At 33.7% G+C, this 27,967-nt stretch overlaps 1 protein-coding gene across 2 annotated transcripts; it reads right to left on the reverse strand.

Moving 5' to 3' along the window:
- Window positions 1–27,678, reverse strand: C18H16orf87 (chromosome 18 C16orf87 homolog). 2 transcript variants are annotated; one of them, XM_027939013.2, is made up of 4 exons: window positions 27,512–27,675; window positions 21,576–21,672; window positions 5,957–6,139; window positions 1–1,041 (listed from the first exon to the last, which is right to left on the reverse strand). In XM_027939013.2, the coding sequence occupies exons 1-4, from the start codon at window positions 27,575–27,577 to the stop codon at window positions 923–925; spliced, it is 465 nt and encodes a 154-aa protein (XP_027794814.1). In that variant the 5' UTR covers window positions 27,578–27,675; the 3' UTR covers window positions 1–922. The 2 variants fall into 2 exon arrangements, with proteins under 2 accessions (XP_027794814.1, XP_027794815.1); XM_027939014.2 differs by lacking the exon at window positions 5,957–6,139 and having other exon boundaries at window positions 27,512–27,678.
- Window positions 27,679–27,967: the final 289 nt, after the last annotated feature.

Here is a 27,967-nt window from a genome sequence, read left to right on the forward strand (position 1 = left end):
TTTAATCTACTTAGTTTCAATATTAAGATTTATTTTTTCTTCCAGGAGATTAAGTAACAATTTAAATAATCATCAGGATGTGTACGAATGAACATCCACTCAGATAAAACATTACTGCTTAAAAGTGGCTATCTAAGAAATATTTTGCATGTAATAATAATAAATATATTTTATGTTTAGGTTAACAGGCACCATCTTGAGAGCAGAAAAGTTTGTTTTTTTTAACCAATAAATAAATTACATTCAAGAAAAAGAGGTGTTAATATCTGAAGTATGATATATCCTTAAATGTTTTTCTTCATATAGCACCCAAATTTCCAAACTGTCTGGAAAGTATCTCCTAAAATATAACTCATACCTTAAGTCATAAAAATAATGGCCAAGAAAAAAATCAATGTAAGACAAAATTTACAGTTTATATTCTTAATTCCCCATTCAATAAAATATCAATTGCCAATTTATTAAAAGTAAATGAACTATATATATGCAGTCCGTTAGAGCTGAAAATCTGAACTATATATATTTAAAAGTCAATCTTTCTGACAGTATTTAAAATATTGCATCTCTGGTGGCAAACCTGAAAACTATCAAACATTTTATTTCCCTAGTTTTCATACTTCAGCAGTTAGTCCTACCCCTTTTTATCCTCTTAATACCATCCAGCACTTTGTTTTGTAAATACACTTACTTATATGCCAACACAAAACACTGACAATTCTCCTTGATAAACAAGGAAATACCAAAATAGTCCAAGCCTACAGCTTTGTTTCCAAAGTGTGGCACAGGCTAAATGATAGAAAGAGAAAAAAAAAAATCAATGGCCCTTATTGATGCAATCAGAATGCTCCTGAGAGTCCACAACTGTTTGACAATTTGCTGATGTAATCCTGAAGAAAGTTTCAACAGATTGTGCAGACAAGTATCAGAGAATAAGTCTTTGATTGATAATCTTTCTATTTATTTCTGCCAAGGCGACTGAAAACACGAAAGCCTTTTCATCAGAGAGGTTAGCATAGATGTCAATTTCCTTTTCCTGTTTCTCTGTTAAAAGAAAAAGGGAAAGCTTAATATAAATGCAGCAACTTTAAAAAAAATTATAAAGCTTTCAAGTATTTCTTTTAATGACAATAAATATTATACATAATTGTACAATATGTTTAGTGTTATGCTACTAATTTTTTTTTAAATTACACAAAGGTATTGAAATGGAGACTCTATTTCTATACATACACAGTCCAATAGCTACATCATTTCTATAAGAATCTCATCTATTTCTTTTTCCTCACTACTATGAGTTCAATCAAAATTTCTAACCCTAGATGTTTATTTCTGAACATCAATGATAATATATTAATATTGTCACCTTATAGCCCTGCTATAGAAAACAAGAACAACATTTATTTCCACCCTTCCCCTCCTCATTACAGATGAAATCCAAGTTCACAGTAAGAAAATCTGAAAAACAAGGTGGGCATGGTGGATCATGCTTGTAATCCTAGTGACTCAGGATGCTGAGACAGGAAGATTGCCAAATTCAAGGCCAGCTTCACCTAATGAGAACCTATCTCAATACAAAATAAAAATGTAGCTCAAACGCAGAACATTACTAGGTTCAATCCCTAATACCACAAAAAAATAAAATTGAGAATTTGAAAAATAAAGATAAAAAAATAAAGATAAAACCACCTATTAAATTATGAGCCAGCCAAAACCACAATAAACATCTTGGTGGATGTTTTTTCCAAGTGCCCTTTTCAGCTTGTACTATGATTTTGTTATTTTGACATTTCAATCAAAATTAAACATGCAAATAATTTAGTCAAATTATTTTACAAAACTTGTTACCAAAAAAAAGAAGTCCATCCATCCCTCCATGCAAATTTCCCACTTTCCAGATGCAACTACTGATTTTTTTTTCAGTTACTTCTCTTTGTTTTTACAAAAACATATCTATCTCTAATTTTTTTAGAAGATGCTAATTCAATTATTGGTTTAGACATTACATATTCAGTTTCCACCATGAAAAATTAGGATTTTTTTTGTTTTGCATCTCCTGTTCCCACCACAAACACTCTGGTTTTGTGCCCTCACCTTCTCATTATGAATTGCAATTTCAGTAACACCCATTTTTCAGTGACTATGTGAATGATTTCACTCTTCTTGCACATTGTTTTCCCTGAATTGAATCTTTTTTCAAAACTTTTTTATAGTTATTTTTTAAATTATCACTAAAGTTACATAACAGTGAAATACACAAATACATTAAGAAGACAACTAATGAGTTCTGATAAATGCATACACTCATATAACCCACAAAATGATGATATACAAAATTTCTTTTACTCCAGAAAATCCCTCATGCTTTTATAGTTAGTCCCTTCCTACGCCCACCAGTAACCACTGTACTGATTTCCATTTCCATAAGATTCTCTTACTAAACTTTATATAAATGGCGTCATATAATATGTTCTCTTGTGTCTAGCTTCTTTCAATGTTTTAAAAATTCATCAATGGTATTAATATAATAATAATTTGTTCCTTGCTAGGCAATATTTCACTGTATTCCAATATCATTTTGATTCTTTCCTTTTTCTGAAAACCTAAATGATTTTTCTCTTTCTAGAGATATATAATATGAAGAAACACTGAGGTATCATTTCTATTTTTAACCATCCTTTAGATTGGGAATTTCACAGGTTCTCTTAATATAGAAACTCAAGCTCCTTCAGGTTTGGGAACATTTCTTGAATTGTTTCATTGAAGACTTCCTTCTCCTCCATCTTTTGTGTTTTTTAGGGTTTTTTTCCTTTCTGAAACTGATTATTTATAGATGTTAGACCTGAGAATTTACTATCTTTTCCATCTTATTTTTTTAACCTCTTTTCTTATTACTATCCTTTCTAGAACTTTTCTTCAATTTTATCTTTAAATTTTCTATTAAGGTTTTTCATTTCTGAGAATCATATATGCTTTGGGTGCTTCTGAATATTTTCAAGTTTATATTTTGAAGTTCCTCAGGTGCCTTTTTGACCTCTGTAATTGCCTTTCAAATATTATTTGGTCTAGTTACATGATTATATCTTCTTTTGCTAAAGATTATTAATGATAGTTTTGATTTTTTTCTTTTCCAAGCAAAGACTTGTTTTCTCTAAGTTATTCCTTCATACCTTTTGATTTAGTCTCAGCCTTTCACATATTAGATACTTTCTTCCAGGTATCTGGGCTATTCCTGGTAAAGTGTTCACATTTAGAAGTATTAGCAAAAAAAGGTGATTAGAAGCATGTACACATATGTGGAACTTGACTGTGAAAGAATGAATGACAGTATTTTTATTTTAGGCTTTTTCTCCTGGGCTCTTGAGATTCCCTAGAGAAGATTATTTCTGATCTCTTATTTGGAACACAACTCAACATTTACCAAGAACTCAGTATCTATCAAGAACTCAATATTTACCAAGTCAAATTTTCACCTAATGTTCCTAAGATAAATATAGTAGCCCTCCCTCAACTATGTCTGGTGTTCCCTAGACTAGAGACTTTGTTTTAACTTCTACTTTTTAAAGATAAACTTGTAGGAGGCAGAGGGAATAAGGATACTTTCCTTTTCCATTTTTCCTTCTTCCTATCCTTTTTCAAAATCAAAAAGGATAATTTTTAAAGTTTTGGTTTTTTAGACACATTGTAAGATTTTTTTTCCTTAAATCATATGTTTAAAATGAAAGTTAAAACTTGCTTCAAAAATTTTAAGTGTCCTTTAAGAGTAGTGACTCAATAAAAACAGAATTAAACTAAATAGCTACTCAGTCACAAGAAGCATTACCAAAGAATCTATTCCAAAATATACAGACATTTCAATAGTTTGTAATTTCTATCCATATATTTAGAGAATAATGGTCTACATTAACAACTGGAAAACAACAATCTGGGTGCCAAATCTCACCCATCTCCTGTTTTTGTAGCTAATTTCCAGCTATAATGACAAAGTAAAGTAGTTGTGACAGAGACTGCATGGTACACAAAGCCTAAAATATTTACTATCTAATATGTAAATTTTTTTACAGAAAAAGTTTGGTGAATTCCAGTCTAAAAGTAAAAGATTCCAGATTGTGCTGTAGAAATTGCTTTGAACATTTTCCTGCAATGTGAATTAAAAGTAAATAAATTTAAATAGCATATATTACTCTTGAAATAGCTTCCTTAAAAGTTTTCTATAATACACTAAAATACCACCTGAGAAATTTTACAGCCAAATAAATGCTTCTTTTTTCAAGTTATCATGAAATAAATATTCAAGTCTGTATATGTAAAGTCTTAGCAAAACAATTCAGACTTTATTTCCTCAACTAAAAGACTGTCATTGTGTTTTCTTATCTCTTCTTACCATCAGAAGAATTTCCTTCTCTATTCTTTCATTTACATTCCCTTTACATCAACTGAAAAAAATATGTTGTTCTCTGGACCAAGCAATATTTCCCTTTTTTCTTCTCTGTTGACTTTTCTTTACCCAGTTTCCTTTCTAAAATAACCTTTGACATAAATATCCTGATGATCTATTAAATAAGCACATTCAAATTAAGCAAATAACTCAAAACGCTCTAGAAAAACATAATTGAAAAAGGAAAGAGAAAAAAAAACAGTAAAATTATCCAAGGAATTAAAGATCCCAAGTACAGTCTTCATGGATAGTCAATTTATGATATAAACATCATTCCTTTAGTCACACTATCTTAAGACACCTTTGATAAAAATTAGGACAGCTATACCAATGAAGTTATTTTCTCCAACAGTACTAACTTCATTCAAATAAAAACATACAAAACATAGAGAAATGGTAAACAGAATATCCTCAGTGTTTCAAATAACAACAGTATATATTTATGCAGGAAGCACTTGAGTATCTAACACAGAACAACTAAAAAAAGCAAAGCATAATTCACAAATATATTAAGAAACTATAAATGCATTTCACTACAGATGAAATCATTTTGACAGAGGTTTTTAAAGAATTATAAAGAGTATCCCTTTTTCATTAATTACTGGCTTTGAAAATCTCAATTTAAAAAAGACATTCATGGGCATATAGGTATTCATTTTACTAGTTTCCCTATTGTTGAATATGTTGAAATTTTCCATGATAAAAAGTTTTTTAAATGACATATACATCAAAGAAAAAAAAGTTGAAGTTTTAGTTCAAGTTATTTGTAGACTACTTATAAGTAAAAAGGAGAAGACCTATAAGGAAAAACAGAAATACATTTTGGATCAAGAAGAATTCACCTAATTTTAACAAAACCTGCCTCAATGCAGGGAGCACATAAATCTCCCAATAAACATTTTAAAAATTCATACCAAAAACACTTCAAACATTAAATGTTTAAAACTCATGGCATAATAGTTTAAAATAAGTCTTAAAAGAACTTTGACTTGAGTTTTTTTTTAAAAAAAAAAAAAGTACAATGATTTTAATATGCTTCTCAAGGATGTTATATACAAATTATTATCTCTGGCTGGGCACAGTGGAATGTCTGTATTTCCAGCAACTTGGGAAGGCTGAGGCAGGAGGATCACAAGTTAGAGGCCAGCATGGGCTACTTAGACCCTTTCTCAAAATAAAAATTTTAAAAAGGGCTAGACATATATGTAGCTCAGTGGTAGAGAGTTCCTGGGTTCAATCCCCAGTACCAGGAAACAAAAACAAAAAACTTATCTGTGTATTTTACTAATACCAGTTTATAGCAAAGTGGATTTTACCTAATCTAAATCTTTCCAATAAGAATTTGTGTGAGTTTTTTAACTAAGCATCTACCATAGAGGAAATATTTCAAACTAAAATATAGATGTGATTTTAAGTCCAGAAGCTCATGCCGGACTCCACTTTCTTCACTACTATCTAATTAAGATCTCTGACCAATTTTAATACTGGGGGGAAAAAAAAGCTGCTTGAATTTATTCATACCTCTTTCTTCCTCATGTTTTTTGGCAGATGCACTTTTAGGTCTTCCTCTTCCTCGTCTGATATGATCTGAATGGCTGTTACTTCGAGACCTCTTTCTGTTTTCTAAATCTTTATTTACTGTAGAATTTATCTTCTCTCTCCTAACTCTCTCTGTTCGCCTCCTCTTGGCCTCATGCTTGTTTTCTGTATGGGTGAATAAAAGTGATATATTTTAGGGCTTAGCAAGACCTGTTTGTCCTAGACTTGTTTATTCTCTCTTTTTCTTTCTAAATAGTACTAGAATATGCTTCCTGGCATATTTTATAAAACTACAGCAATATATGTTCCCCTAACCCACGAAGGAAAAAGAGAAGCTCAACAGAATTCAGATCCACATTACACATGAGAGGTAGAAAAATTTTGAAAGAGAAAACAAAAGTTTCATTTGACAGCTTTAATTTCAGCCCCTAAAAGTTTGAACAATTCCACAGCAACCTTTCTGCGTTTCTGTTTCCAAGCTAAAAATTATAAAAGAAAAGGAATAAAAAGAACTCCATTCCTACCTGAATTATATACTGAAATATGTCAAATATGCAGAAGCAAAACTAACCTTATGTATAACATGCTAAGGTTACAATAAAAATCAAATAGAGGGGCTGGGGTTGTGGCTTAGTGGTAGAGCGCTTGCCTAGCATGTGCTAGGCCTTGGGTTCAATCCTTACCATATAAAAATAAATAAATAAAATAAAGGTATTGTGTCCAGCTACAAGTAAAAAATAGAATATTTTAAAAAATCAAATAGAGAGCGCCCACAGAAAATCTTTTAAAAACATTATAAAACTGAGTAGTTTTCACGTAAGCCACATAAGAGGCAATTACTGATATAAGAGAATGTTGCTCCATAAATGGAATGGCAATAGAGGAACTTTACTAATTTGGTGATTTAATTAACTCAAAAAACCACCCACCCTACTCCAAATAAATCAAAATGCTGGATAAAAAAAAATAATTTAAAGAACAAACAAAAATTCTTTTAATACATACCTGAATTCAAAAGCAAGAAAGAGAATTCCACAAATGCCTAAGATCACAATGGTAAGAGGGCAAAATGAATGGAAAAATTCATATCCCCAGAACTAAAGAAAAACAATTTAAAAGACTATACAGTAAATTTAAAAGGCCATTGTTAAAAATAATAATTATTATCTCTTAGTACTATACTTTTAGAGAATTAGTAAATTCTAGGTCAGAGATTCAACATATACTGGATGATAAAATAACATTTAATTATTCTAGATGGGAAAAAGTTATTAATCAGGGCTGTTAAGACTCAGGGTCCAATTTGAAAAGGCTCCCATTGAGTATAAGACAATATGAACATCAATAAAATAAAAACAACAACAGACTAAAACATACCAAATATACTTAAAGCCCTGAGTACACAACATTAAAAGTAAAAACTACATGGCCACTATAGGAAGTTACTGTAAGAATCAATTCATTATTTTGAAAACTTAAAAGGAAAGAATAAGGAATGACAGAATTAGAGTCTCACCATTTTTCAATCTGATCTAAGCACTAAACATTAATAACTGCTAACATCACTCAAAGAGAAATAAGCAGACTTTAAATGCCTACTAACAGAAATACACATTACTACCTACTAATTATGTTAAAAAAAAATTCAGTCTCATCACCATTAGATCCAACTTACAACATAAAAAAAAAAAACTAAAAGAACCTATACCATGGCTAGGTACATTCAAAGGGACAGGTAAAGCAGCTTTTCAACATACAATTTATAAGGGGAAAAGAAAGAAAACAGTAGATAAAAAGAGAACTAAAAACACATCACCCATACGAAGACATGAATCGTGTGACTCTACTTTGTGTACAACCAGAGACATAAAAAATTGTGCTCTATATGGGTAGTAGGAGTTGAAATGCATTCTACTGTCATATATAACAAATTAGAATAAAATTTTTAAAAATACACCACCCATATGTAATTTATGGAACTTACTTGGAATCTTTTTTTTCAAAACTTTAAAATCATTTAAGAGTAAAGTAAAAATCTGAACACAATTTGGACACCTGATATTAACAAATGATTGTTAATTTTTTATTGTTATAATGGTATTATGTTAGTTTTTAAAGGTCTATCTTTTAGAATCCTGAAATTATACGATATTTGCTTCAAAACAATAATCAAGGGAAGAGGTTGTAGGTATGGATAAGTCAGGGTTGATTACAGTCTACTTTTTTGTATGTTTAGAATTTCTCAAAAGAAAAAAAAGGTTAAAATAAAGTGATAAGTAATACTTTACACAGTACGCCTCTCAAGGTTTAACAGTGAATTCAGGTTTGTTTCTTCAGCTACCCACCCATCTCTGCAAATTTCTTCACAACCACACTCTCAAAGAGGTGCCTGTACTTTCTCACCTCCAATTTACTCTTCAATACATGCTAGTAAACAGTTCTCAATTCAGTGAAATTGAACATCAAGCACAAAAAACAAAACAAAAAAAAAACAAAAAAAAAAAACACACCTCTATTTTCAAATCAACTTCAATTTGAGAAACTTCACTTTTTATCATCTTAAACCATCTTTCAAAAAATTCAATAAAGATGACCACTCCACTCCTTGAAATTATTTCTTCACTGGATTTTCAGGCTCTTTAGATTTCCCAGCCATTCCTCTTTATTACTTTTGCTGTGTTCCCTTCCCTAGGTGCTTTCTCAATCTCTAATGTTAAAGCCCCAAGGACCTGTTCTAAGCTCTTTTTCCTTTATCATTTTAACTTTTACAGACCCACAGTATCAAACACTACTGTTATGGTAGCTTCAAAGTTTATATCTTCTGCTCTAATCTCTTCCCTAAACTGCCAGACAACTTCACTTATATTAAGTATTTTAAATGTATTAAAAATAATTTGCTTCCTCTTTCCAATTTGCTTATTCTCCAACCTTCATCGTATTAGTAAAAAAACACCAACCAGTTGCACAAGCCAACTGATTCGTCTCGCTTCTTATACCACCATAAAGGTCCATTCATACTCTTACCAAAATATATCCATAATCTTCATTTCTCCATGTGCAACATCCTAATCAAACCCTTTCTCTACATAGCAGCCAATATTATCTTTTTTAAAAAATTGTATATCTTTCCTTCATGAAGGCCTTTCATTAACTTTGAAAATGATGAAAAGGCTTTCATTAGTTTTCCACTGTTTAGAATTAAGATTCCTAACCACAAGTTCCCATAAGATCCAACATTCATCTTTCTCTCCAATTCTATTGCATATTATACCACATCATTAACTACAATCTAGACATACCTTTTTTTTAATAAAACAAGCTCCTCCCTCTGCCTGAGTCTAAGTATCTGTAATCCTCCTGCCTAGAGCTCTCCTCAAAGAGGTCTTCATGAGACTGGCTTTCTCCCTTCAGATATCCATCTATATGTTCCTAAATGTTTTGGGGGTTATTTGTTTTGTTTTCTGTGATGCTAGGGATTGAACACAGGGCCTTGAGCACATAAGTAAGCACTCTACCACTGAGCAACACCTCCAGCCCAGCCATAATTTATTTGTCACTCCCTCTGAATCTCCTAACCAACTTACTTCCTATCATCTCCTACTGCAATCTATAATATATTTACTAATATGTTTAATGTCTCCCCCATCAAAATATACTTTATGAAAGTGGGATTCCGTTGTCTTTTCACAGAATGTAGAACATAAACTCCACATATTAAGTATTACCAAATAAATAAAATCAGACTCAGTATACACATTTTCCTCACCACCACCTCAAAATTCTACTGAAATGAAGGTAAATGTGAGAAAAGGGAAAATAAATTTGTGCTGGAAACAAAGAAAAGGTGCTACTAGTGATCCAAAAATTACATAATTTCAGCAAAGTAGAAAGCCAATGGTTCTGATTAAGAAATCAGGATAGAGGGCTGGAGCTGGAACTCAGTGGAAGAACACTTGCCTAGTACTTGTGAGGCACTGGATTCAATCCTTAGCACCGCATATAAATAAACAAAATAAAGGCATTCTGTCCATTTCCAACTACCAAAGCAAAAAAAAAAGAAAAAGAAATGAAACTAGAATAGAAGGATAACCCAAAATAGGAATAAATTATAGCTCCTATAGAAGGGAGAGAGTTGTTCTTACTAAGAGAGTCCTAAAGATATTTCCAGAACACAATAAAAAGTACAGAAATGGGAAGCAGGCCACTGCATGATCATCAGAAAAACTATAGAACTACTGCACAATAACTGAATCTATATACAGAGAGCAACTAACATACAGAAATAAAATGCAAAAAACAGAGCAATGTGCAAGAGAACTTTAAGCCTTAAAAGAAAAAAGGCAACTCCTCACAAGAATGAAATACTCTATGAGATTTCACATCCTGTTCCAGAATGAAGCTTTGCTTATTTTAGTAATAACAAGGATATTACTAAGCAGTATCCTGCATGCTTACCTAATGCACATCCAAAACTGCTGCTAAACTCCTCCCAATTATACACTAATAAAAACTGTTATTAAAACAGGAAATCAAGGATTACCAACAATTTGAGGAAAATAAAAAGTATGAGAGAAGGATCAAGGAAACAAGAATAAAATTTTAAAACATTCTATTATTGTGTATCTTCGGAAAGCTATGAAAGGAGATTATATTGTTAAGAATAAGATTCTTGTGCATAAACAGAAAAATCTATTCCAAAATTCATATGAAATCAACCTTAAAAATGTACAAGTAAAGAGATTTCACACTCCCTTCTTTTCAAAACTTACTACAAAACTAGAGTAATCAAAATAGTGTAGTATTAACATAAAGACAAACATACAGATCAAAGGAAAACAAAGAGTTCACAAACACATATATGGTCAAATGACTTTTAATAAAACTTCAAGAATCCTTCACTGAGGAAAGGACAGTATTTTTAATAAGTTATGATAGGAAAACTGGATATCGACATGCAAAAGAATGAAACTGGATCCTTACAACATATACCAAACTCAAAATGAGTCAAAGACCTAAACATAAACTATTAAACATAAAACTCATAAACATAAAACTCTTAGAAAAAATATAATGGAACTGTTTCATGACATTTAATTTTGGCAATAACTTCTTTAATATGATACAAAAAACACAGCAACTAAAAAAAAACAGACAAACGGGACTTCATCAAAATTAAAAGGTTTCTGGAGCTGGGGCTGTGGCTCAGTGGTTTAGTGCTTCTGTAGCATGTGTGAGAAAATGGGTCCAATTCTCAGCACCACATATAAATAAATGAACAAAATAAAGGGCCACCAATGTCTAAAAAAATATTTTTAAAAAAATTAAAAGGTTTTGGGTTGATGATGTGACCCAGCGGCAAAGTACTTGCCTAGAGCATGCACAAGTTGCCGATGCTCAATTCCCAGCAAACGAACAAACAAACAAATTAGCATGGTGTAAACTTGTAATCCCAGCAAGTCAGGAGACTGAGGCAAGAAGATGACCTGTCTCAAAATAAAAAGGACTGGAGATGTGGCTAAGCACCCCTAGGTTCAATCCCTAGCACCCTACCCCACCCCGCAAAAAAAAAAAACTAAACTAAAAACTATTGTGCATCAACAGACACTATTAACAGTGAAAAGTCAACACGTGGAACAGGAAAAAAAATTTCAAATCACTATTAACAGATAAGGGATTAATATCAAGAATATATATATGTACATATAAGTAGAATTCCTACAACTCAATAATAAATAAACAACTTAAGAATGGGCATGAGGGGGCTGGCATTGTGGCTCAGTGGCAGAACACGTCTCACACATGTAAGGCACTGGGTTCAATCCTCAGCACCACATAAAAATAAATAAAAAAATAAAGATTTTTAAAAAATGGGCAGAGGACTTGAATAAACATTTCTCCAAAGAATATCTACAAATGGCCAACAAGCAAATGAAAAGATATTCAACATCACTTATCAAAATAAAAATAGTTTCCCCAGCTCAGTGTACCCAAATACACACAGGTTCAAAATGCTTAAGGAGAAGGGTTATTTCTGTTCATCGTCCCCAGCCTCAACATAATCATACTCAAGGATTGCAAAAGTATTCAGATTTTATAAATCCAAATGTCTTAAAAACTTTATAAAAGAAGCATAATTCTCACAAAGTCAGGTGGACTAAAGCATTCCAGAAAGCTTTAGGGGTAAGGATCTGGATAATTTATTTGAATTTGAAAAACAGACATTAACCTGTCAAATACCAGCAAGAGCTTCAGAACAAAAACTAATAATATAGTGAAGACAATTAAAGATATTAATCAGAAATGGCAAGCTAAATTTATAATGAACAGATTAGAGAAAAATAAAGAACTATACAAAGTTCAGGACATCAAAGAAGTCAAGGCAAAATATCCACCTTATCCAGGCCTCTCTTGCAGGCAAGGAAAAACAGCTGAAACAAACAAACAAACAAAAAAAAATGGTATAGCAGTTACAAAAGGATGTGCACATGCAGGACGTTTTTTAAAAATCTCATGTATGTAGCCATTTCTACAGTAGGCGCATTTAAAAATCTCCTTTGGAAACTTAGAACTTCTAAATTATTGATTTTTACATAAGGCCTCTCAAATGAAAAGTGATTAAAAACCCTTCTTTCCTACACTTTCTGCAAAGCATCAGATTATGGATATCAGATACATCTCAGTCTTAAATATTCACTGGTAGATGTGCTTATATAAATAATGAAAATTCTGTTTGTAAATGCAGAAGTGAATTGTGGACAAAATGATCATGCCAATTGGATAATTGGAAGTAGTAAGAATTTATGTAATAACTAGTTATAAAAATTCATAGCCAGTGATCCATAAAATACAATTTTCTTTCCAGTAAAATGTTCCCTTCATTAATGTTATAGAAGGGGAGATACAACAAGGAACTAACAATTCATAAGAACCTCAGTATTTTCTATTTTGGTTTATTAGCTTCTTAAAAGAGCCTGATAATATACAAGAAAGAGAAATGAAGGAAAGATCCAAAAAATCTAAAACATGAAACAGAATTGCTAAGTATCTACTATACATTATCCTACAGGTAAGATGGCCAGGAAATTTAGTTTTGACCAATAACGTGTAAGTGGCACTGGGTTAGGTTTCCAGATTTTTTTCCCCCAAAGATATAAGGATAATTAGTCTCTCTGCCCTTCTCTCTTCTTCTTGCTTAGAATGATTATGGGATTCCTGGAGGTATAATAGTTAACTTATAACAAAGAATATGAAAGCCACATCTTCTCAGGACAGAAGAAAAGAACCTAGATATTTATCCTGTACAGCTTGGCTTCATCATTCACTGAACAGTGAACAGGAAAAATAAACTATTTGTCCAACACAGTATCAATTTCTGTGGTCTGTAATACTGACACATCACCCAAAATATCAGTATATATATTGCAACAAGGAAAAAGAAATAATAGATTAAAAACTGCCTTGATAGGAAGATTTTAGCCTTCAGATGAAAATAACCCACTTTCTTCTTCTTTCTTCTTCTTTCTTCTTCTTTCTTCTTTCTTCTTTCTTCTTCCTCTTCTTCCTCTTCCTCTTCCTCTTCCTCTTCTTCTTCTTCTTCTTCTTCTTCTTCTTTTTGTGTGTGTGTGTGTGTTTGTATGTATGTGGGGGTGGGGGTTGGTTATGTGTTGCTGGGAATGGAACCAGAGGCCTTGCACATGCTAAGCAAGCAGGCATTCTACCACTGATCTACAGGCCCAGCCCCAGAGAGTACTCACTGAGTACCAAGGAAGAACATCAAAGTGAATGCAAAATATTCACAATGAAAGATAGAATATACCATCACATTCCTTTTCTGAAAGGTTTTTCCCATATATACAATAATTACTGAGAAATGTATTCCAGAAATAAAAATATGTGAAGTAAGAAAAACGTGTATATGAGAAAAAGCAGAATTATCTTGGGAGCATAGTAGAAAGAAATCCTAATCACACAGCTGTGAAGCAAACTTAAAAACAATCAGTCTTAATTACAAGTCAGAGGAGTCTACGAAAATGTCTTCAAGATGAATATAGACATCTCTATATATCATTAAAAGCCTAAAACTACAGGTTCAGAGGTGAAGGTATTTGGTTTTGGTTTTTTTTTAATCCACAGGTGAAAAGATAAGTGTATAAAAGCTATGTTCCATATTTTAATGTATAGCAATTTAAATATATAAGGAGAACAACATTTTCTGAAATAACAATACCACATCTCCTTTTCAGAGTTAAGGACTACTTACTTCTAAATTATTAATATTCAATCACTTTGAGTTTACAAAAGGGACTGATGATTTCTTCATTTTTAACTAAAGTGAATTTGCCATTTTCAGACATTTTATCAGCGTTGCCTGTTAATTTATCTTTAAGAATAATTTGAAAAATTTGGGTTTAATTACTTTCCTTTATTTTCTTCTCCCAATTAAAAATGGGGAGGTATTTTGACTAAGTTTACAGTAAAACATATACTCACTGAGAAATATAGAGTTAAAATACTAATAAGCAATTTCTTTTTGTACCAGGTGAACCCTTTTTCCTCACCTATAGAGGAAGTCTTTTGTGGATTAGTACCTCATTTAGAATTTCATTTTACTTTTGCTTTCATAAGGCTTATAATTAAATTTTAGAAAGGAAAATATATAGCCACAGGAATTAAATGCAAAATGGCACCTCTGATGTTACTAACCACTTGAAATCTCCTCTGGTAAACCAAACTGAAAAGATCTAGAACAAAATGAGTTAATTAATGGTCCCTTGACCAAATGTTTGATTAGAAACTACCACAAAGCTCAAAACTCACAGTATAAACACTCCCAACACAATGTTTCTTTAATCCCTCTTTTAACCCATTTTGTTCTATAAACAGATGTGGAATACAAAGACTTAAATTGGGCAAGAAACATAACACTTATGGTAACTGAAATAATATCTGAATATTCACTGAGTTGAAAAATTGCGACTTGATGGGTCAAAGAAATTTCTTCAAATTGCCAATTTCAAGTTAAATTTCAAGGCTACTTTTTAAATTCTCAACCATTCAATTTAAAAATTAAATCCTAATTTCAAAAACTTACCTCAATTTCATACAAAAATAAATAAATAAATGAACTGACATACATTTAACTCACTTGGAAAGGCATCAAAGAAAAATTAATTGTCTGAGGTTCTAGGAACTTTTACAAAACACTGTGCACTTTTTTTTTTTTTTTTCTGATTGTGGGGATTGAAATCAGGAGCACTTTACCACTGAGTGGCATCCCCAGCCCTTTTGTTTTTTATTTTGAAACAGGGTCTCACTAAGTTGCTTAAGTCCTCACTAAATTGCTGAGGCTGGCCTCAAACTTGTAATCCTCCTGCCTCATCCTCTAGAGTCACTGGGATTACAGGCATGCTCCACCTGAATGCTCAGCTGAAAACACTGTAGTTAGTCTGTAATACCGACATATCACCCAATATACTTCTTAACACAGTTTTATTTGTAACACTCATTTCTCCCTTTCACCAAAATTAATTTTAAACCTTTAAAAAATCTTAATTTCTACAATAGATTATTTTATACATTATTTTCAATTAGATTAACTTCTATAGTAAATTATTCTACTTTCTCTTTATTTCTATGTATTATGAAGGTATATTTCAAAAACAGGAGTTCTGAACAATTCATACCTAAATAAATCTATTCGACCTATCAGATTCTTTTCCTCCTACACAACATAAAAATTGTATATGAAGGGCTGGGGATGTGGCTCAAGCGGTAGCATGCTCGCCTGGCAGGCACGGGGCACTGGGTTCGATCCTCAGCACCACATAAAAATAAAGATGTTGTATCCACCGAAAACTAAAAAATAAATATTAAAAAAATTGTATATGATAATAGTTACATGGTCCTCTAAAATTTAAATTATCTTTTACAGTTTTAATTTCATTTTTAGAATGAGTAATTATAATTTGAGCATTAGTAATGATTCACTTTTACTGATTAATATCACATACAGAAATCCATTTGGTGGGGCTGGAGGTATAGCTCACTGGTAGAACACTTGCATAGCATGTTTGAGTCCCTGGCTTTTATAGCCAGTACGGAGAAGAGAATTTTTAGTGGGGTTTTAAAAATCAAATGAGCTCATGCTACAAGCATTCTTTTGTACTTTTTTCTTAAATTAACAAATTAACACTGTTTTAGAGGTTTTTCCATGTCAGTACATAAAAATCTATATTATTTTTTTCTATACTGTTCCCTAAAAAACATATCCTTGAGTATATAAATAATTATGCTGTTATAGGTCTATTCATAAAAAACCCTCAGATTCTAAGTTATGTGTCTTTAAAACTACTATTTTAAGACTGCCCTCCAAACTGGGAATGATAGTGCATGCATGTTACCATAGTAACTAAGAAGCTGAAGCAGGAAGATTCCAACTTCAAGGCCAGCCTCAGCAACTTAGAGACCCTAAGCAATTCAGTGAGACCCTGTCTCAAAATAAAAAACAAGAGAGTCTGGGGATGTAGCATACTGCTGGGTTCAATCCCCAGTACCTCCCGACACCACTCCCCAAATTGCTCTCTAAAGAAGTTTTGCCAAGTTATGCTCCTATTAATAATGAAAGTACCTAGGTTTGCCATGTTCATAAAGACAAAGTTCTTTACATTTTTGTCAGACTGTGGTCAAAAAACAGGTATTTCATTTCAACCACACTATTATTAATGAAGTAGATTATCTTTCAGATATTAGCAATTTTCATTTCTAATATCTTTCAGATATTAGCAATTGATTTTCCTTGTAGTGGTCTAGATCCAATTTACAACATTCATTAAGCACTTGATAAACTGTAGTGATTTTAAAATTACACTATTCTCACTCAAGATTCCTTCATGATGGAAAAAAGAATTCTCAAAAATTAGGTGTAGAAGGTACATACATCAACACAATAAAGGCTACCTATGACAAACTTATGGCCAACATCATAAAGAATGGTAAAAAACTAAAACTGTTTCCTCTAAGGTCTGGAACAAAACAATATCCAGAAACACTCTTCTTAGGCATGAACAAGAAGTAAAGAGCATCCATATCAGAAAGGAGGAAGTCAAATTATCCCTGTTAGCAGGTAGTAACATTTAATATGGAGAAACACCTAGACTCCACTATAAAACTGATAACAAATTCAGTAAAATTGCAGGATACAAAATCAACAAACAAAAAACAATAGCATTTTATATACTTATAGCATACTTGATGAAAAGGAAATTAAGAAAACAACCCCATTCATACTAGCTACCAAAAATGCAAAACAAAACAACAACAAAACATCCTAGGAATTAAATTTAGCCAAGAAAGAAAAAGAGCTCTACAGGGAAAATTACAAAACACTGATGAAAGAAAATGAAAATATGAAATGAAGAATGAAAAGATATCCCCTTGTGTTCACAGATTAGAAGAATTAATATTTTTTTGGGGGGGGAATGTAGTTGGATACAATGCCTTTATTTACTTGTTTTAAAATATCCATATCAAAAGTGATCTACGGATTCAATGCAACCCCCATTGCATTGTAGGGTTGTGGCTCAGTGCACTTGCCTAGCACATGTGAGGCACTGGGTTCGATCCCCAGCACCACGTAAAAAAAACTAAATAAACAAAATAAAGGTATTGTGTCCATCTAAAACTAAAAATATTTTTTTAAAAAATGCTAGTGACAGGTCTGGGGTTGTAGCTCATTGGCTGAGTGCTTGCCTAAAATGTGTGAGACACTGGGTTCCATCCTCAGCACCACATACAAAAATAAATAAGTAAGAATAAAGATATTGTGTCCATCTACAACTAAAAAAATAAAATATTTTTTAAAAATGCCAATGACATTCTTCACCAAAATAGAGGGGGAAATATCATAAAATTCATATGGAAACACAAAAAACCCTGAATAGCCAAAGCAATTCTGAGCAAAAGGAACAAAGCTGGGTGGAGGCATTACCATAGCTGACTTCAAAACATACTACAAAGCTACAGTAACCAAACAGTGTGGTACCAGTATAAAACTAACACAGAGATCAATGAAACAACAGAAAACCCAGAAATTAATCCATATACACAGAGTCACCTGATTTTTCAACAAAGGTTGCCAAGTGCATTGTAGGAAGGTTAATTCTCTTTATAAATTGTACTGGGAAAACTGTATATATATGTGCAGGAGAATGAAACTGGATCCCTAACCCTCTCCATATATAAAAATCAACTCAAAATGGATCAAAGACCTAAGACCTGAAACTAAAAAACTACTAGAAAAGAAAGGAAACACTTTAAGACATTGGTACAGACAGTGATTTTTTCAGGGGGAGGGGAGTAGATAAGATCCCAGAAACACAGGTAATAAAAATCAAAATGGACAAGTGGAATTATATCAAACTAAGATGCTTCTGTACAAGGAAAAAAAAAAAAAAAACAATCAACAGAATGAAGAGACAACCTGAAGAATGTAATAAAATACTTTGAAGTTATTTAACCAACAGGGATTGATATCCAAAATATTTAAGAAACGCAATTCAACAGCTAGAAAACAATCTGATTTTTAAAATGGGTGAAGAGCCAGGTGTGGTAGCACATGCCTGTAATCCCGGCAGCTCAGGAGGCTGAGGCAGGAAGATCACAAGTTCAAGGCCAACTCAACCATTCAGCGAGATGGTAAGAAACTTAATGAGACCCTGTCTCAAAATAAAAAACGGGGGCTGGGGATGTGACTCAGAGGTGAAGTCCCCTGGGTTCAATTCCTGGTACCAAAAAAAAAAAAAAGGAGGGGGCAAAAAAAATCTAAATAGGCATTCCTCAAAAGAAGATATACAAGTGGCCAATAAGTAGATGAAATGCTTAATATCAAAATCATCAAGTAAATGCAAATTAAAACTACAATGAGATATCATTTTACCCATGCTAGAAAGGCTATTATCAAAACAACAAAAAAATTAAGAAATGTTAGTATGGATGTAGAGGAAGAAAACTGTTAAACCCTGTTGGTGGAAATGTAAATAAGTATAGCCACTATGGAAAACACTATGGAGGTCTTCAAGAAACTAAAACTAGAACTATCATACATGATCCAGCAACCCTACTACTGGGTATATATCCATAGAAAATAAAATCAAATGTATCAAAGAGACACCTGCACTCCCATATTTATTGCAGCGCAATTCACAATAGTGAAATCCGTATCTTGAAAATCAACCTAAGTGTCCATCAGTGTACAAAAGGGTAGAGCAAATGTGGTATACATACAATGGAATATTATTCAGCCATAAAAAGAAAGTCATGGCCAGGTGAGGTGGCACACACCTGTAATTCCCGCAGCTTGGAAGTCCAAGGGAGAAAGATTGCAAGTTCAAAGCAAGCCTCAGCAAATGTGAGGCACTAAGCCACTCAGTGAGACCCTGTCTCTAAATAAAATACAAAACAGGGCTAGGGATGTGGCTCAGTGGTTGAGTGCCACTGAGTTCAATCCCTAGTATTCCTCCACAAAAAAGAAAGTCGTTTGTGTCACTATATATACAATTAGAGGGCATCATGTTAAGTGAAATAAACTGGACACATAAAAGACAGTATTGCATATTTTCATCACTCATGTGAAAGCTAAAAAAGTTAATATCTCAAAAGAGGATAGAACACCGGTCACTAGAGATTAGGAAGGGTAAAGCAGGTGGAGGATAGACAGAAGGTTGGATAAAGGGTACCAAGTACAGCGTTACACAGGAGGAATTAATTCTAGTATTCTATAGCATAGTAGGGAAACTATACTCTACAAAAATTTATGATATATTTCAAAATAATTAGAAGGGTCCAAAGATTCCCAAAACAGAGAAATAATAATGCTAGAAGAGACAGAAATGTTAATAACTCAAATCGAGTCATTATACATTATACATATTACTGTTAAATTTTTTTTGAAATTATACTTTTTAGGGCTGGGGACTTAGCCCAGTGGTAAAGTGCATGCTTAGCATGCTTAAGGACCTGGGTTCAATTCCCAGTATTACAAATTAATTTTAAAAAATACTTTTAAATTTCTCCTATATACTACAAATTATCCTAAGTAAATCTTTTTTTTTTTTTTAGTTTTTAGTTTTAGGTGGACACAATATCTTTATTTTTATGTGGTGCTGAGGATCGAACTCAGTGCTTCATGTGTGCTAGGCGAGCACTCTACCACTTGAGCCACAATCCCAGCTGCCCAAAGTAAATCTTACTTTTAAGAAATTTAATTATAAATTAAAATCCAGGGATAGCTTCTCCCAACCTTTTAAAAACAAAATTCAAATTTGTTACTCTGGTTTACAAACCTCTACATAATATGGCCTGCCTATCCCTCTGGACTCTCAGACTTCTTATCTTACTGTCTAGGATGTAACCACACTAGGCATTTTTGTTTCTAAAATTTAAAAACTTTATCCAGCCTTGTAATTTTGCATTTGCTATTTCCATCTGTCAGGAATGTTCCTCTCCCTGACCTCATCATGGCCCACCCCATCTTCCCAGTCAAGCTCAATTAAATATCACCTCCTCAGAGATGCCGTCCAGTCAAAAGTAGCCTTCTAGTCACATGCTAGTATGATACCTTAATTTTCTACAAAGCATTTATCACAAGGTAATATTGCCCATTATCTGTTCACTATCTTCCTCTCACGAGAATATAAACTCGATAATAGCAGTGAACCAGCATTTAGAGTAAATTCACAGATTTATAACCAAAGTTTAGAACAGCACCCAGCATGTAGGTACTCACTGTGTCTTTGTTATCAGTCTAATCTTATTTTGATACCAGTGTATGAGGCTATGATTTCATCAAAGAATGCTTAACAAAATTTTGTCTTTTACTGAATAAACCCATTTGACTATATTAACAGAAAAGTAATAAATTCAAATAAGATTATTTTAGACAGTCTCAGAGAATTATGAATAAACAATAAAAAATATATTCACACAAAACCAAGATGTATTTTTTCAGTGACTAGATTAAAAAAAACAACAATACCACCAAAAAACACTTTGGAAATGTTGCAAATTTTACAAGAGCTTTTGGAGGAAAAAAACCCAACAGATGAGTAGATAAACAAATTGTGGCATAACTATACAAATATTATTACTAAGTAATAAAAAGAAATTAAACCTTATTGATACATAAAACTTGGGTTGAATCTTAAATAATTGTGATCAGTAAAAGAAACCAGGTTAAGAGTATCATACATACTATATGATTCCATTTAGATGAACAGAGGTAGAAAGCAGCAGTGGTTACTTGGGATGGGGGAAGCAGGAAGGTGGAATTTCAGAGGGAACTAGGATATGTATAATTACTCAACATCAATTACTGCTTAGCTTCTCAAAAAAATAATAAAATTTAAAATAAATATTTTTTATAAACTTTATAAGCATTACAAGGTAGTTAACCATTTAAATGAAATGAACCAATCATAAGCCAATTTCTAACAACTCTTTTTGTGCACGCACTGACATCAAACCCAAAGCCTCAGGCATGCTAAGGCACTCTACCACTGAGTTACATCCCTCTAATAGCTAATATTTTAATATTAAACTCTATTACCTGTAGAAGATGGTGATTTCTCTGAGTGTTTTGCATTTAAAAGTTTTCTGCTAATAAATATGTAACCACAGGGACATGATTTACAAGCAACAGGAACCTGTGGGGAAAAAAATAAAAATATATTACTTTTTCTATTAGATTTTCAGTGCATATTATCTCCACAAATGAATGATAAGTGGCAATCTGATTTATTTAAACCCTACCTCCTTACAACAAATTATATACATATTCACATTCTCCTAGTGCTTACTATACTAATACCATAACAGTAAACGCATGACAAATATGTGCGGATATGAGTAATCAAGAGAAAACCTTTTCAGGGTCAAAACCAGAGGAGGTACATAGGAAAAAGTATCATTTCCTAAAATGTTAATTGATAGCAGTTTATGCTGCAGAACAAACTGTAATCCCAGTATAAGATTATGAAGGCTCAACTGGAATAGTGAGAATGAAAATGGAGAAGAGGTAGATTTACCAGATGTTTCAAAACCAGGAAAAACAAGACTTAGGACCAAACTGACCACAGTGGGAAGAACCAAAAATACCTCAGGGTTCTAACAAGAGAGGGGACTTTAACATTTTATAACCACCAGGTTTTTTTTTTTTTTTTTTTTGGAGGAGGGGAGGGATGGGGGGGAATATAATATAATTAAAATAGAACGTAGGAGTTGAGATCTAAGATCTTAAAGTCTCAACTCCAGGAACAATCTTAGACTAAACACTTTAGTTCTTTTATAGGCTTCTGTTGCCAAATCTGCAAAATACTTATATTCCTTTCTCAATTTCATACCTATAAATATTTCAATAGATACATATTATTAAAAATCATTTAAATTTTTTTAGTTTCCCCACCATAAGCATTTCATTAATATTTAGTTAATAATCCTTGGAATCACAATTTCACCAAAAGTCAGAAACTAATCTTAACAAAAAAGTACTCTCTGAGTAATTATAGCCAGAAAACTGAAATTCTCTGGGTAAGATAAATTCCGTTTGCCAGTTGCTCTGCTTAAGTTATAATTATAAAGCTTTTTATCCATATATGTACAAAATGTCTCAGATTCTAGAATATATTCCATCTAATTAAGCTAAATTGAAACTTTGGCAGAAGAGTTCTTTTTCTTTGCATAAAAATACCCAACAAAGGATCTCTAATTTGCATTTAAGAGATATAACAATGATCCTATAAAAAGATATGTCTAACAAGCTTATTTTATTAAGATTGTAATGAGATTCCTTCCAAACCTTGATGAAAAATGTAATGTTACATTTTTAATAGTGTAAAATCTGCCAAAATTGATTATCATTTTTAAAATTCACATTGTTTGGTTTCTCTGAATAATAAGATGATAATAATAATAAGGTACTTATTTCCTTTATACCTAAACATATCACAAGGGCCTCCACAATAATGTAAACTATTTAATGCTATCCAAAAAACACAGAAGCATGATGTTCTTACTCAACATCAACAGCTCCTTTGCTAATCCTAATCAGCAAGCATTTTCTTCCAACTACGAGAATCCAATAAATTTAGATGTCTGTCATACAAAAGAAAATCATATCAACCTATGTTATATCCAGAATTAGGAGAGTGCAGCAGTTAAATGAGAAATACACATAGGGCTTTGGGATCCAGATGCACACACATTAACTCAATTAATAATTTGATCTTCATCTCTTAATGAGTTCTGATCAAGAAATCTTTGTGTGTATCAGCTAATTTACTCTAAAGTCCTGTTTAAAATGGAAAGTCCCTCCCAACTACTGCCCTAGAAACAAAACCACCAATCATCACCACACCCTAGATTCTGTTTAAAAAAAAAAAAAAAACTATGAAATAGGTTAGGTAACTTAAGCAATACTAATCTCATTATATTAACTAAAATAATTTGGATCTTATGCAAATATCCAAAACTTCCCTTAAATTTCAGTTGATAATACTGAAGACAATTGTAATAAAAAATCTAATGCTATACTTTCACAATTTTAAAATTTAAAAAAACCAAAAATATTGTTTATTGATGATTTATTATTTATCAACTCATTTCTTCAAAAGTACATATATTTGTTGTATTTTAAGTAAAACAGTTTTTTTAAGTACTGAAAAAAAAAAAGATCCTGGTCCTACATTGCTTTACTGATATTTCAAAAGCTCTAAAATAACCATATTACAGAGAACTCATTTACAGTAGTTCCACCTTATCCAGTTTCACTTTCTGAAGTTTTAATTACCTAAAATAAAAAAAAAGGGGGGGGGGGGTGAACACAGTACAGTAAACTATCCTGAGATCCAGATAAACTACATTCACATAATTTTTACAATATATTTGTTATGATTGTATTTTATTATTGCTTATTGATTTCTTACTATGTATAATTTATAAATTGTTTTAGCAGAGGTATGTTTGTATGTATAGGAAAAAATATTGCATTCAGAGTTTCTTACTATCTGAGGTTTCAGGCATATGCTAGGTAATCTTGGAATATATTCCCCTGCAAATGAGGGTAAACTACTACAATTATTTTTTCTTGAAATACCTGGGATTGAACTCAGGGACACTTTAACACTAACCTACATCCCCAGTCCTTTCTATATTTTTTTATTTTGAGACATGGTCTGGCTAAATTGTCCAGGCTGAACTGGAACTTGGCAGTCCTCCTACCTCAGCTTCCCAAGTAGTTGGAATTACAGACATGCGCCACCACATCCAACTAAACTGTATATTCTTTACTGCTAAAAGAACCAAAGTTATGTAGAGCAGACACATATATTTTATAAAAATGAAGGTAAAAAAGTACATAAAAGACACCAGAAAACTGGCAAGAATCTTGAAAATTACTACACACAAAATGGCTTAGTAATTTTGAGTGGTCAGTGGATGTGAAACTCCATTGAAAATGAAGAGCACTGTGATTTAGATGTCTTAGAACTATTATTTTTGAGAGGCCAATGAAAGAGATGTTATAGAGCAGCTGAAAATCTAGCTCTTTCCTGTTTGCTTCTCTGTATCTTATTTTTTTAAACTTGAACACAGGATATGCAAAATTAGTCAAGTATAGAAATCTCAGACTTTAAAGATTTTACATCTATGTTTAACAACTAAATTCAAAGTTAATGTTCACTAGGTAATTTAAAGTTATAAAAGTAATAGCATTATTCTAATGTTGTTTAGAAAATTGCTTTCTTAATTGTAATTTTTTTCCAATTTATAACTAAAAGAAGCTTAGACTATAAATTGGTGGGGGATATTGAGTATTGACCCAAGGGCACCTTACCACTGAGCTACATTCCCAGGCTTTTTAAAATTTTTAAATTTTGAGACAGGATCTCATTAAGTTGCTGAGGCTGACCTCAACTTACAATCTTCCTGCCTCAGCCTCCCAAGTTGCTGCAATTACAGGCATGCACCATAATAATAAGCTTAGTGATTCTTAAAAAGTGATTTTTCTTTTAGTAAAAGTAATTTAAACTTATCTTCTGCTTATTTAAAAGTATATGCTTCTTTTTCACGGGGTGTGTAATCCCAGCAATTCAGGAGACTGAGGTAGAGAGTTGAAACTTAGTGTGACCCTATCTCAAAGTTGAAAATAAAGAGGGCTGGCGTGTGGCTCAGTGGTAAAGCACTCCTGGGTTCAATCCCCAGAATCACCAAAAAAAAAAAAAAAAAAAAAATCAACAAAACTTTTAGTTTGTCAACATGCATATTATACTCTTTTAAGTGATTAAAGAACAAAACAACCACGAACATATTGTGTAATAGCTTGTTATGATCACATTTTGTCCCTCCCACCATCCACTCAAAAATTCACATACTAAAGCCCTAACTTCCAATGAGATGGGTTTTGAAGATAAGGCCTTAAAAGAAATAGTAAGGTTTAGATGAGGTCAGGAGATAGTACCTTCATAATCAGGTTAGTGACCTTATGAGAGAGTTTGCCCTGTCGCTGCCACTCAGAAGACAGCCAGCTAAACCAGATGCAGTGGTACATGGCTGGAATCCCAGCTTCTCTAGAGGCTGAGGTAAGAGGATCACAAAATAAAAGCTAAATAAAAATCATAATCATCATCATCATAGTAATAAAGAGAGCCAGCATCTGCAAGCCAAGAAAGTCCTCACCAGAATACTGATCTTGGACTTGCAGGCTCCAGAACTATAAGAAAATAAATTTTTGTGGATTAAGCCACCCCATCATGGTGTTTTGTTATAGCAGCCACAGCAAACCAAGATACAGCTATTTTTATACAAGTGAATATATGTGTATAATGAAATTAAAGTGATCTTTCAAAATAAAACACTGTTCATGTTTTGCTGAACAGTGTCAGGGTCTCCTACAAGTTTATTATCCTTTGCTCTTTCTTTAACCAGGATATTAAAAACAGATTATTTTCCCCAAAAGATAACTTTTTGCCAAGTAAAACAAGAACAGGATTTGCAATGACTTGTGCCCTACAGAAACTGGAATGCACAATGGATACCATGTAAACCTTATACTTTTAAACAATTAACTGGAATAAGTTGAAATTATTGCCAACACACTTAATTCACCATGTACAATTTTTTAGAATTTAACAAATTTAGTATAATGGTAAGTGAAAGTAACTATTTTAGAAAATATGACCAAATTGTTTTGATGCTGCATACTTGTAAGGCTCAACAAAATGTATTCTTGCACAACCTTTCTCTCATCACATTTTTATCACTACCCATAAATGATACTAAAATATTTAACGTGTTTTCTGTTACAATATTTGGTCAACCTATAAGATCGCTTCTGAAAGAATGCATCTAAAATCAGCTTCTAAAATAACGTCTCCAGCCATTTCAAATTACTCTTGATTTTTTTTTTTTTTTTTTTTAAGGGGAGGAGAAAGAGGTAGTCATTTTGAAAAAATTCACTCTGGAGAAGGAAAACACACCCATATCTGCATGCTGGCATGAAATGGGGGTCTTACGAATGGTTTTAATTGAGGAAGTTTTAACTCATTAGATGGAAAGGCTTAGAAGAACATCTGCTATTATAGTAAAGAATGAGGCATGCTTAAATTCGGGTTTTTTTTTTTTTAATTACAACCATTGCAACATGAATTTGGTGCAGACAAGAATCATTTCAAATTAATGAAACCACATGAAAAATGTTTTAAAAGATCTGGAAACAGAAACGTCAAATTTATAAGTGATTATCGCGACGGGTGGGATGAGGAGCTTCCAGGAGGGAAGGGCTTCATCGTGGACGTTGTTCAATCATGTTCCATAAAAAAACAATGTAATGAAAGAATCAGAGATTACACAACATTAAAAATATAATAAACAGATCTAGAAGAAAAAAATCCAAATTCGCAAAAACTTAATATTACATCGCGGCCCCTTTTGTCATTAAGCGTCCGCCCAAGACGCTGTCTGGGCAATTTTGGGAGATCACCACACACAACTGAAATGGGAACAAAGCAACCCTGTGTGGCAGGACAGAGCCTTCAGAGCCAGGGGCCTGGACTCACTCGGAGTCGGGCACACCGGGCATTCCCACCAGCCCAAGGGAACTAGAAGGGGCCGTGCTCCTCCACTGGGGCCGCGGCCCCCAAGGTCCCAGAGCTGTCACCCGTGGCCCGCAAGGCGACTCCGTAGGGTCCCGACACAAACCCACGCCCCCTCCCGCGCAGCAGGGTCAGACCACCCGGGGGCCTCTAGTCTGACCACCGCCAGGCGGAAAACCCGCCGGTCACCGGCCCCGGTCGTTTCCCCGGCAACCCCGTGGCTCCGCCCAACCGGTCCCGGGGTCCGGCCGCTGCCACCAAGAATCGGGCCGGCCCACCCGCTCGACCGCCAGGAGCCAGGCAAGGCGGCCTTTGCTTAGCCAACGGCCGCCAAGCAACGGCCGCCGACTGCGCGCACCCGCCCCGACTGCTCGTGCGCTCGGCCCCCAGCGCCCACCTGTTGGTCGCACTCGGGGCATGATTTGGTGGCCATCTTCACTTTCTTGGCTCGAGTTGCAGACATGCTCCTCTCCTTCGGCAACGACGGCTCGGGCTCCTCCCCTAAGTACCTCAGCAGCCCGGCCTCCGCCCGCCCCGTCCCCACTCCCGTAGGTCTGACCAAAGATCTGGCGGCGCGCGCGCACGTGCGCGAGCTCGCGCTGGGCCTGCGTGCTGAGGGGCGGGGCGCGGCGTTGGCCGGCGGTGGACAGCGGGTCCCCGGTGCCCGCTCCTCGGGACTGCGGCTCACTCTCCCCACCACGGTGGGTCAGCTTGTGCCCTGCACTTTGCCCGGCCTGGAGCTCGCCTCGAGTCTCACGGGAAGACTTCCTGGACAGTCTGGCGTGGCAATGGCCAAGTCTTCCAGGCCTGACTGTGGGGGGCGTGGCTCAGGGTAACGGGCGTCGAACTCAAC

This window comes from Marmota flaviventris, chromosome 18, assembly GCF_047511675.1.
Source record: "Marmota flaviventris isolate mMarFla1 chromosome 18, mMarFla1.hap1, whole genome shotgun sequence".
In the NCBI taxonomy this organism is placed as follows: domain Eukaryota; kingdom Metazoa; phylum Chordata; class Mammalia; order Rodentia; family Sciuridae; genus Marmota; species Marmota flaviventris.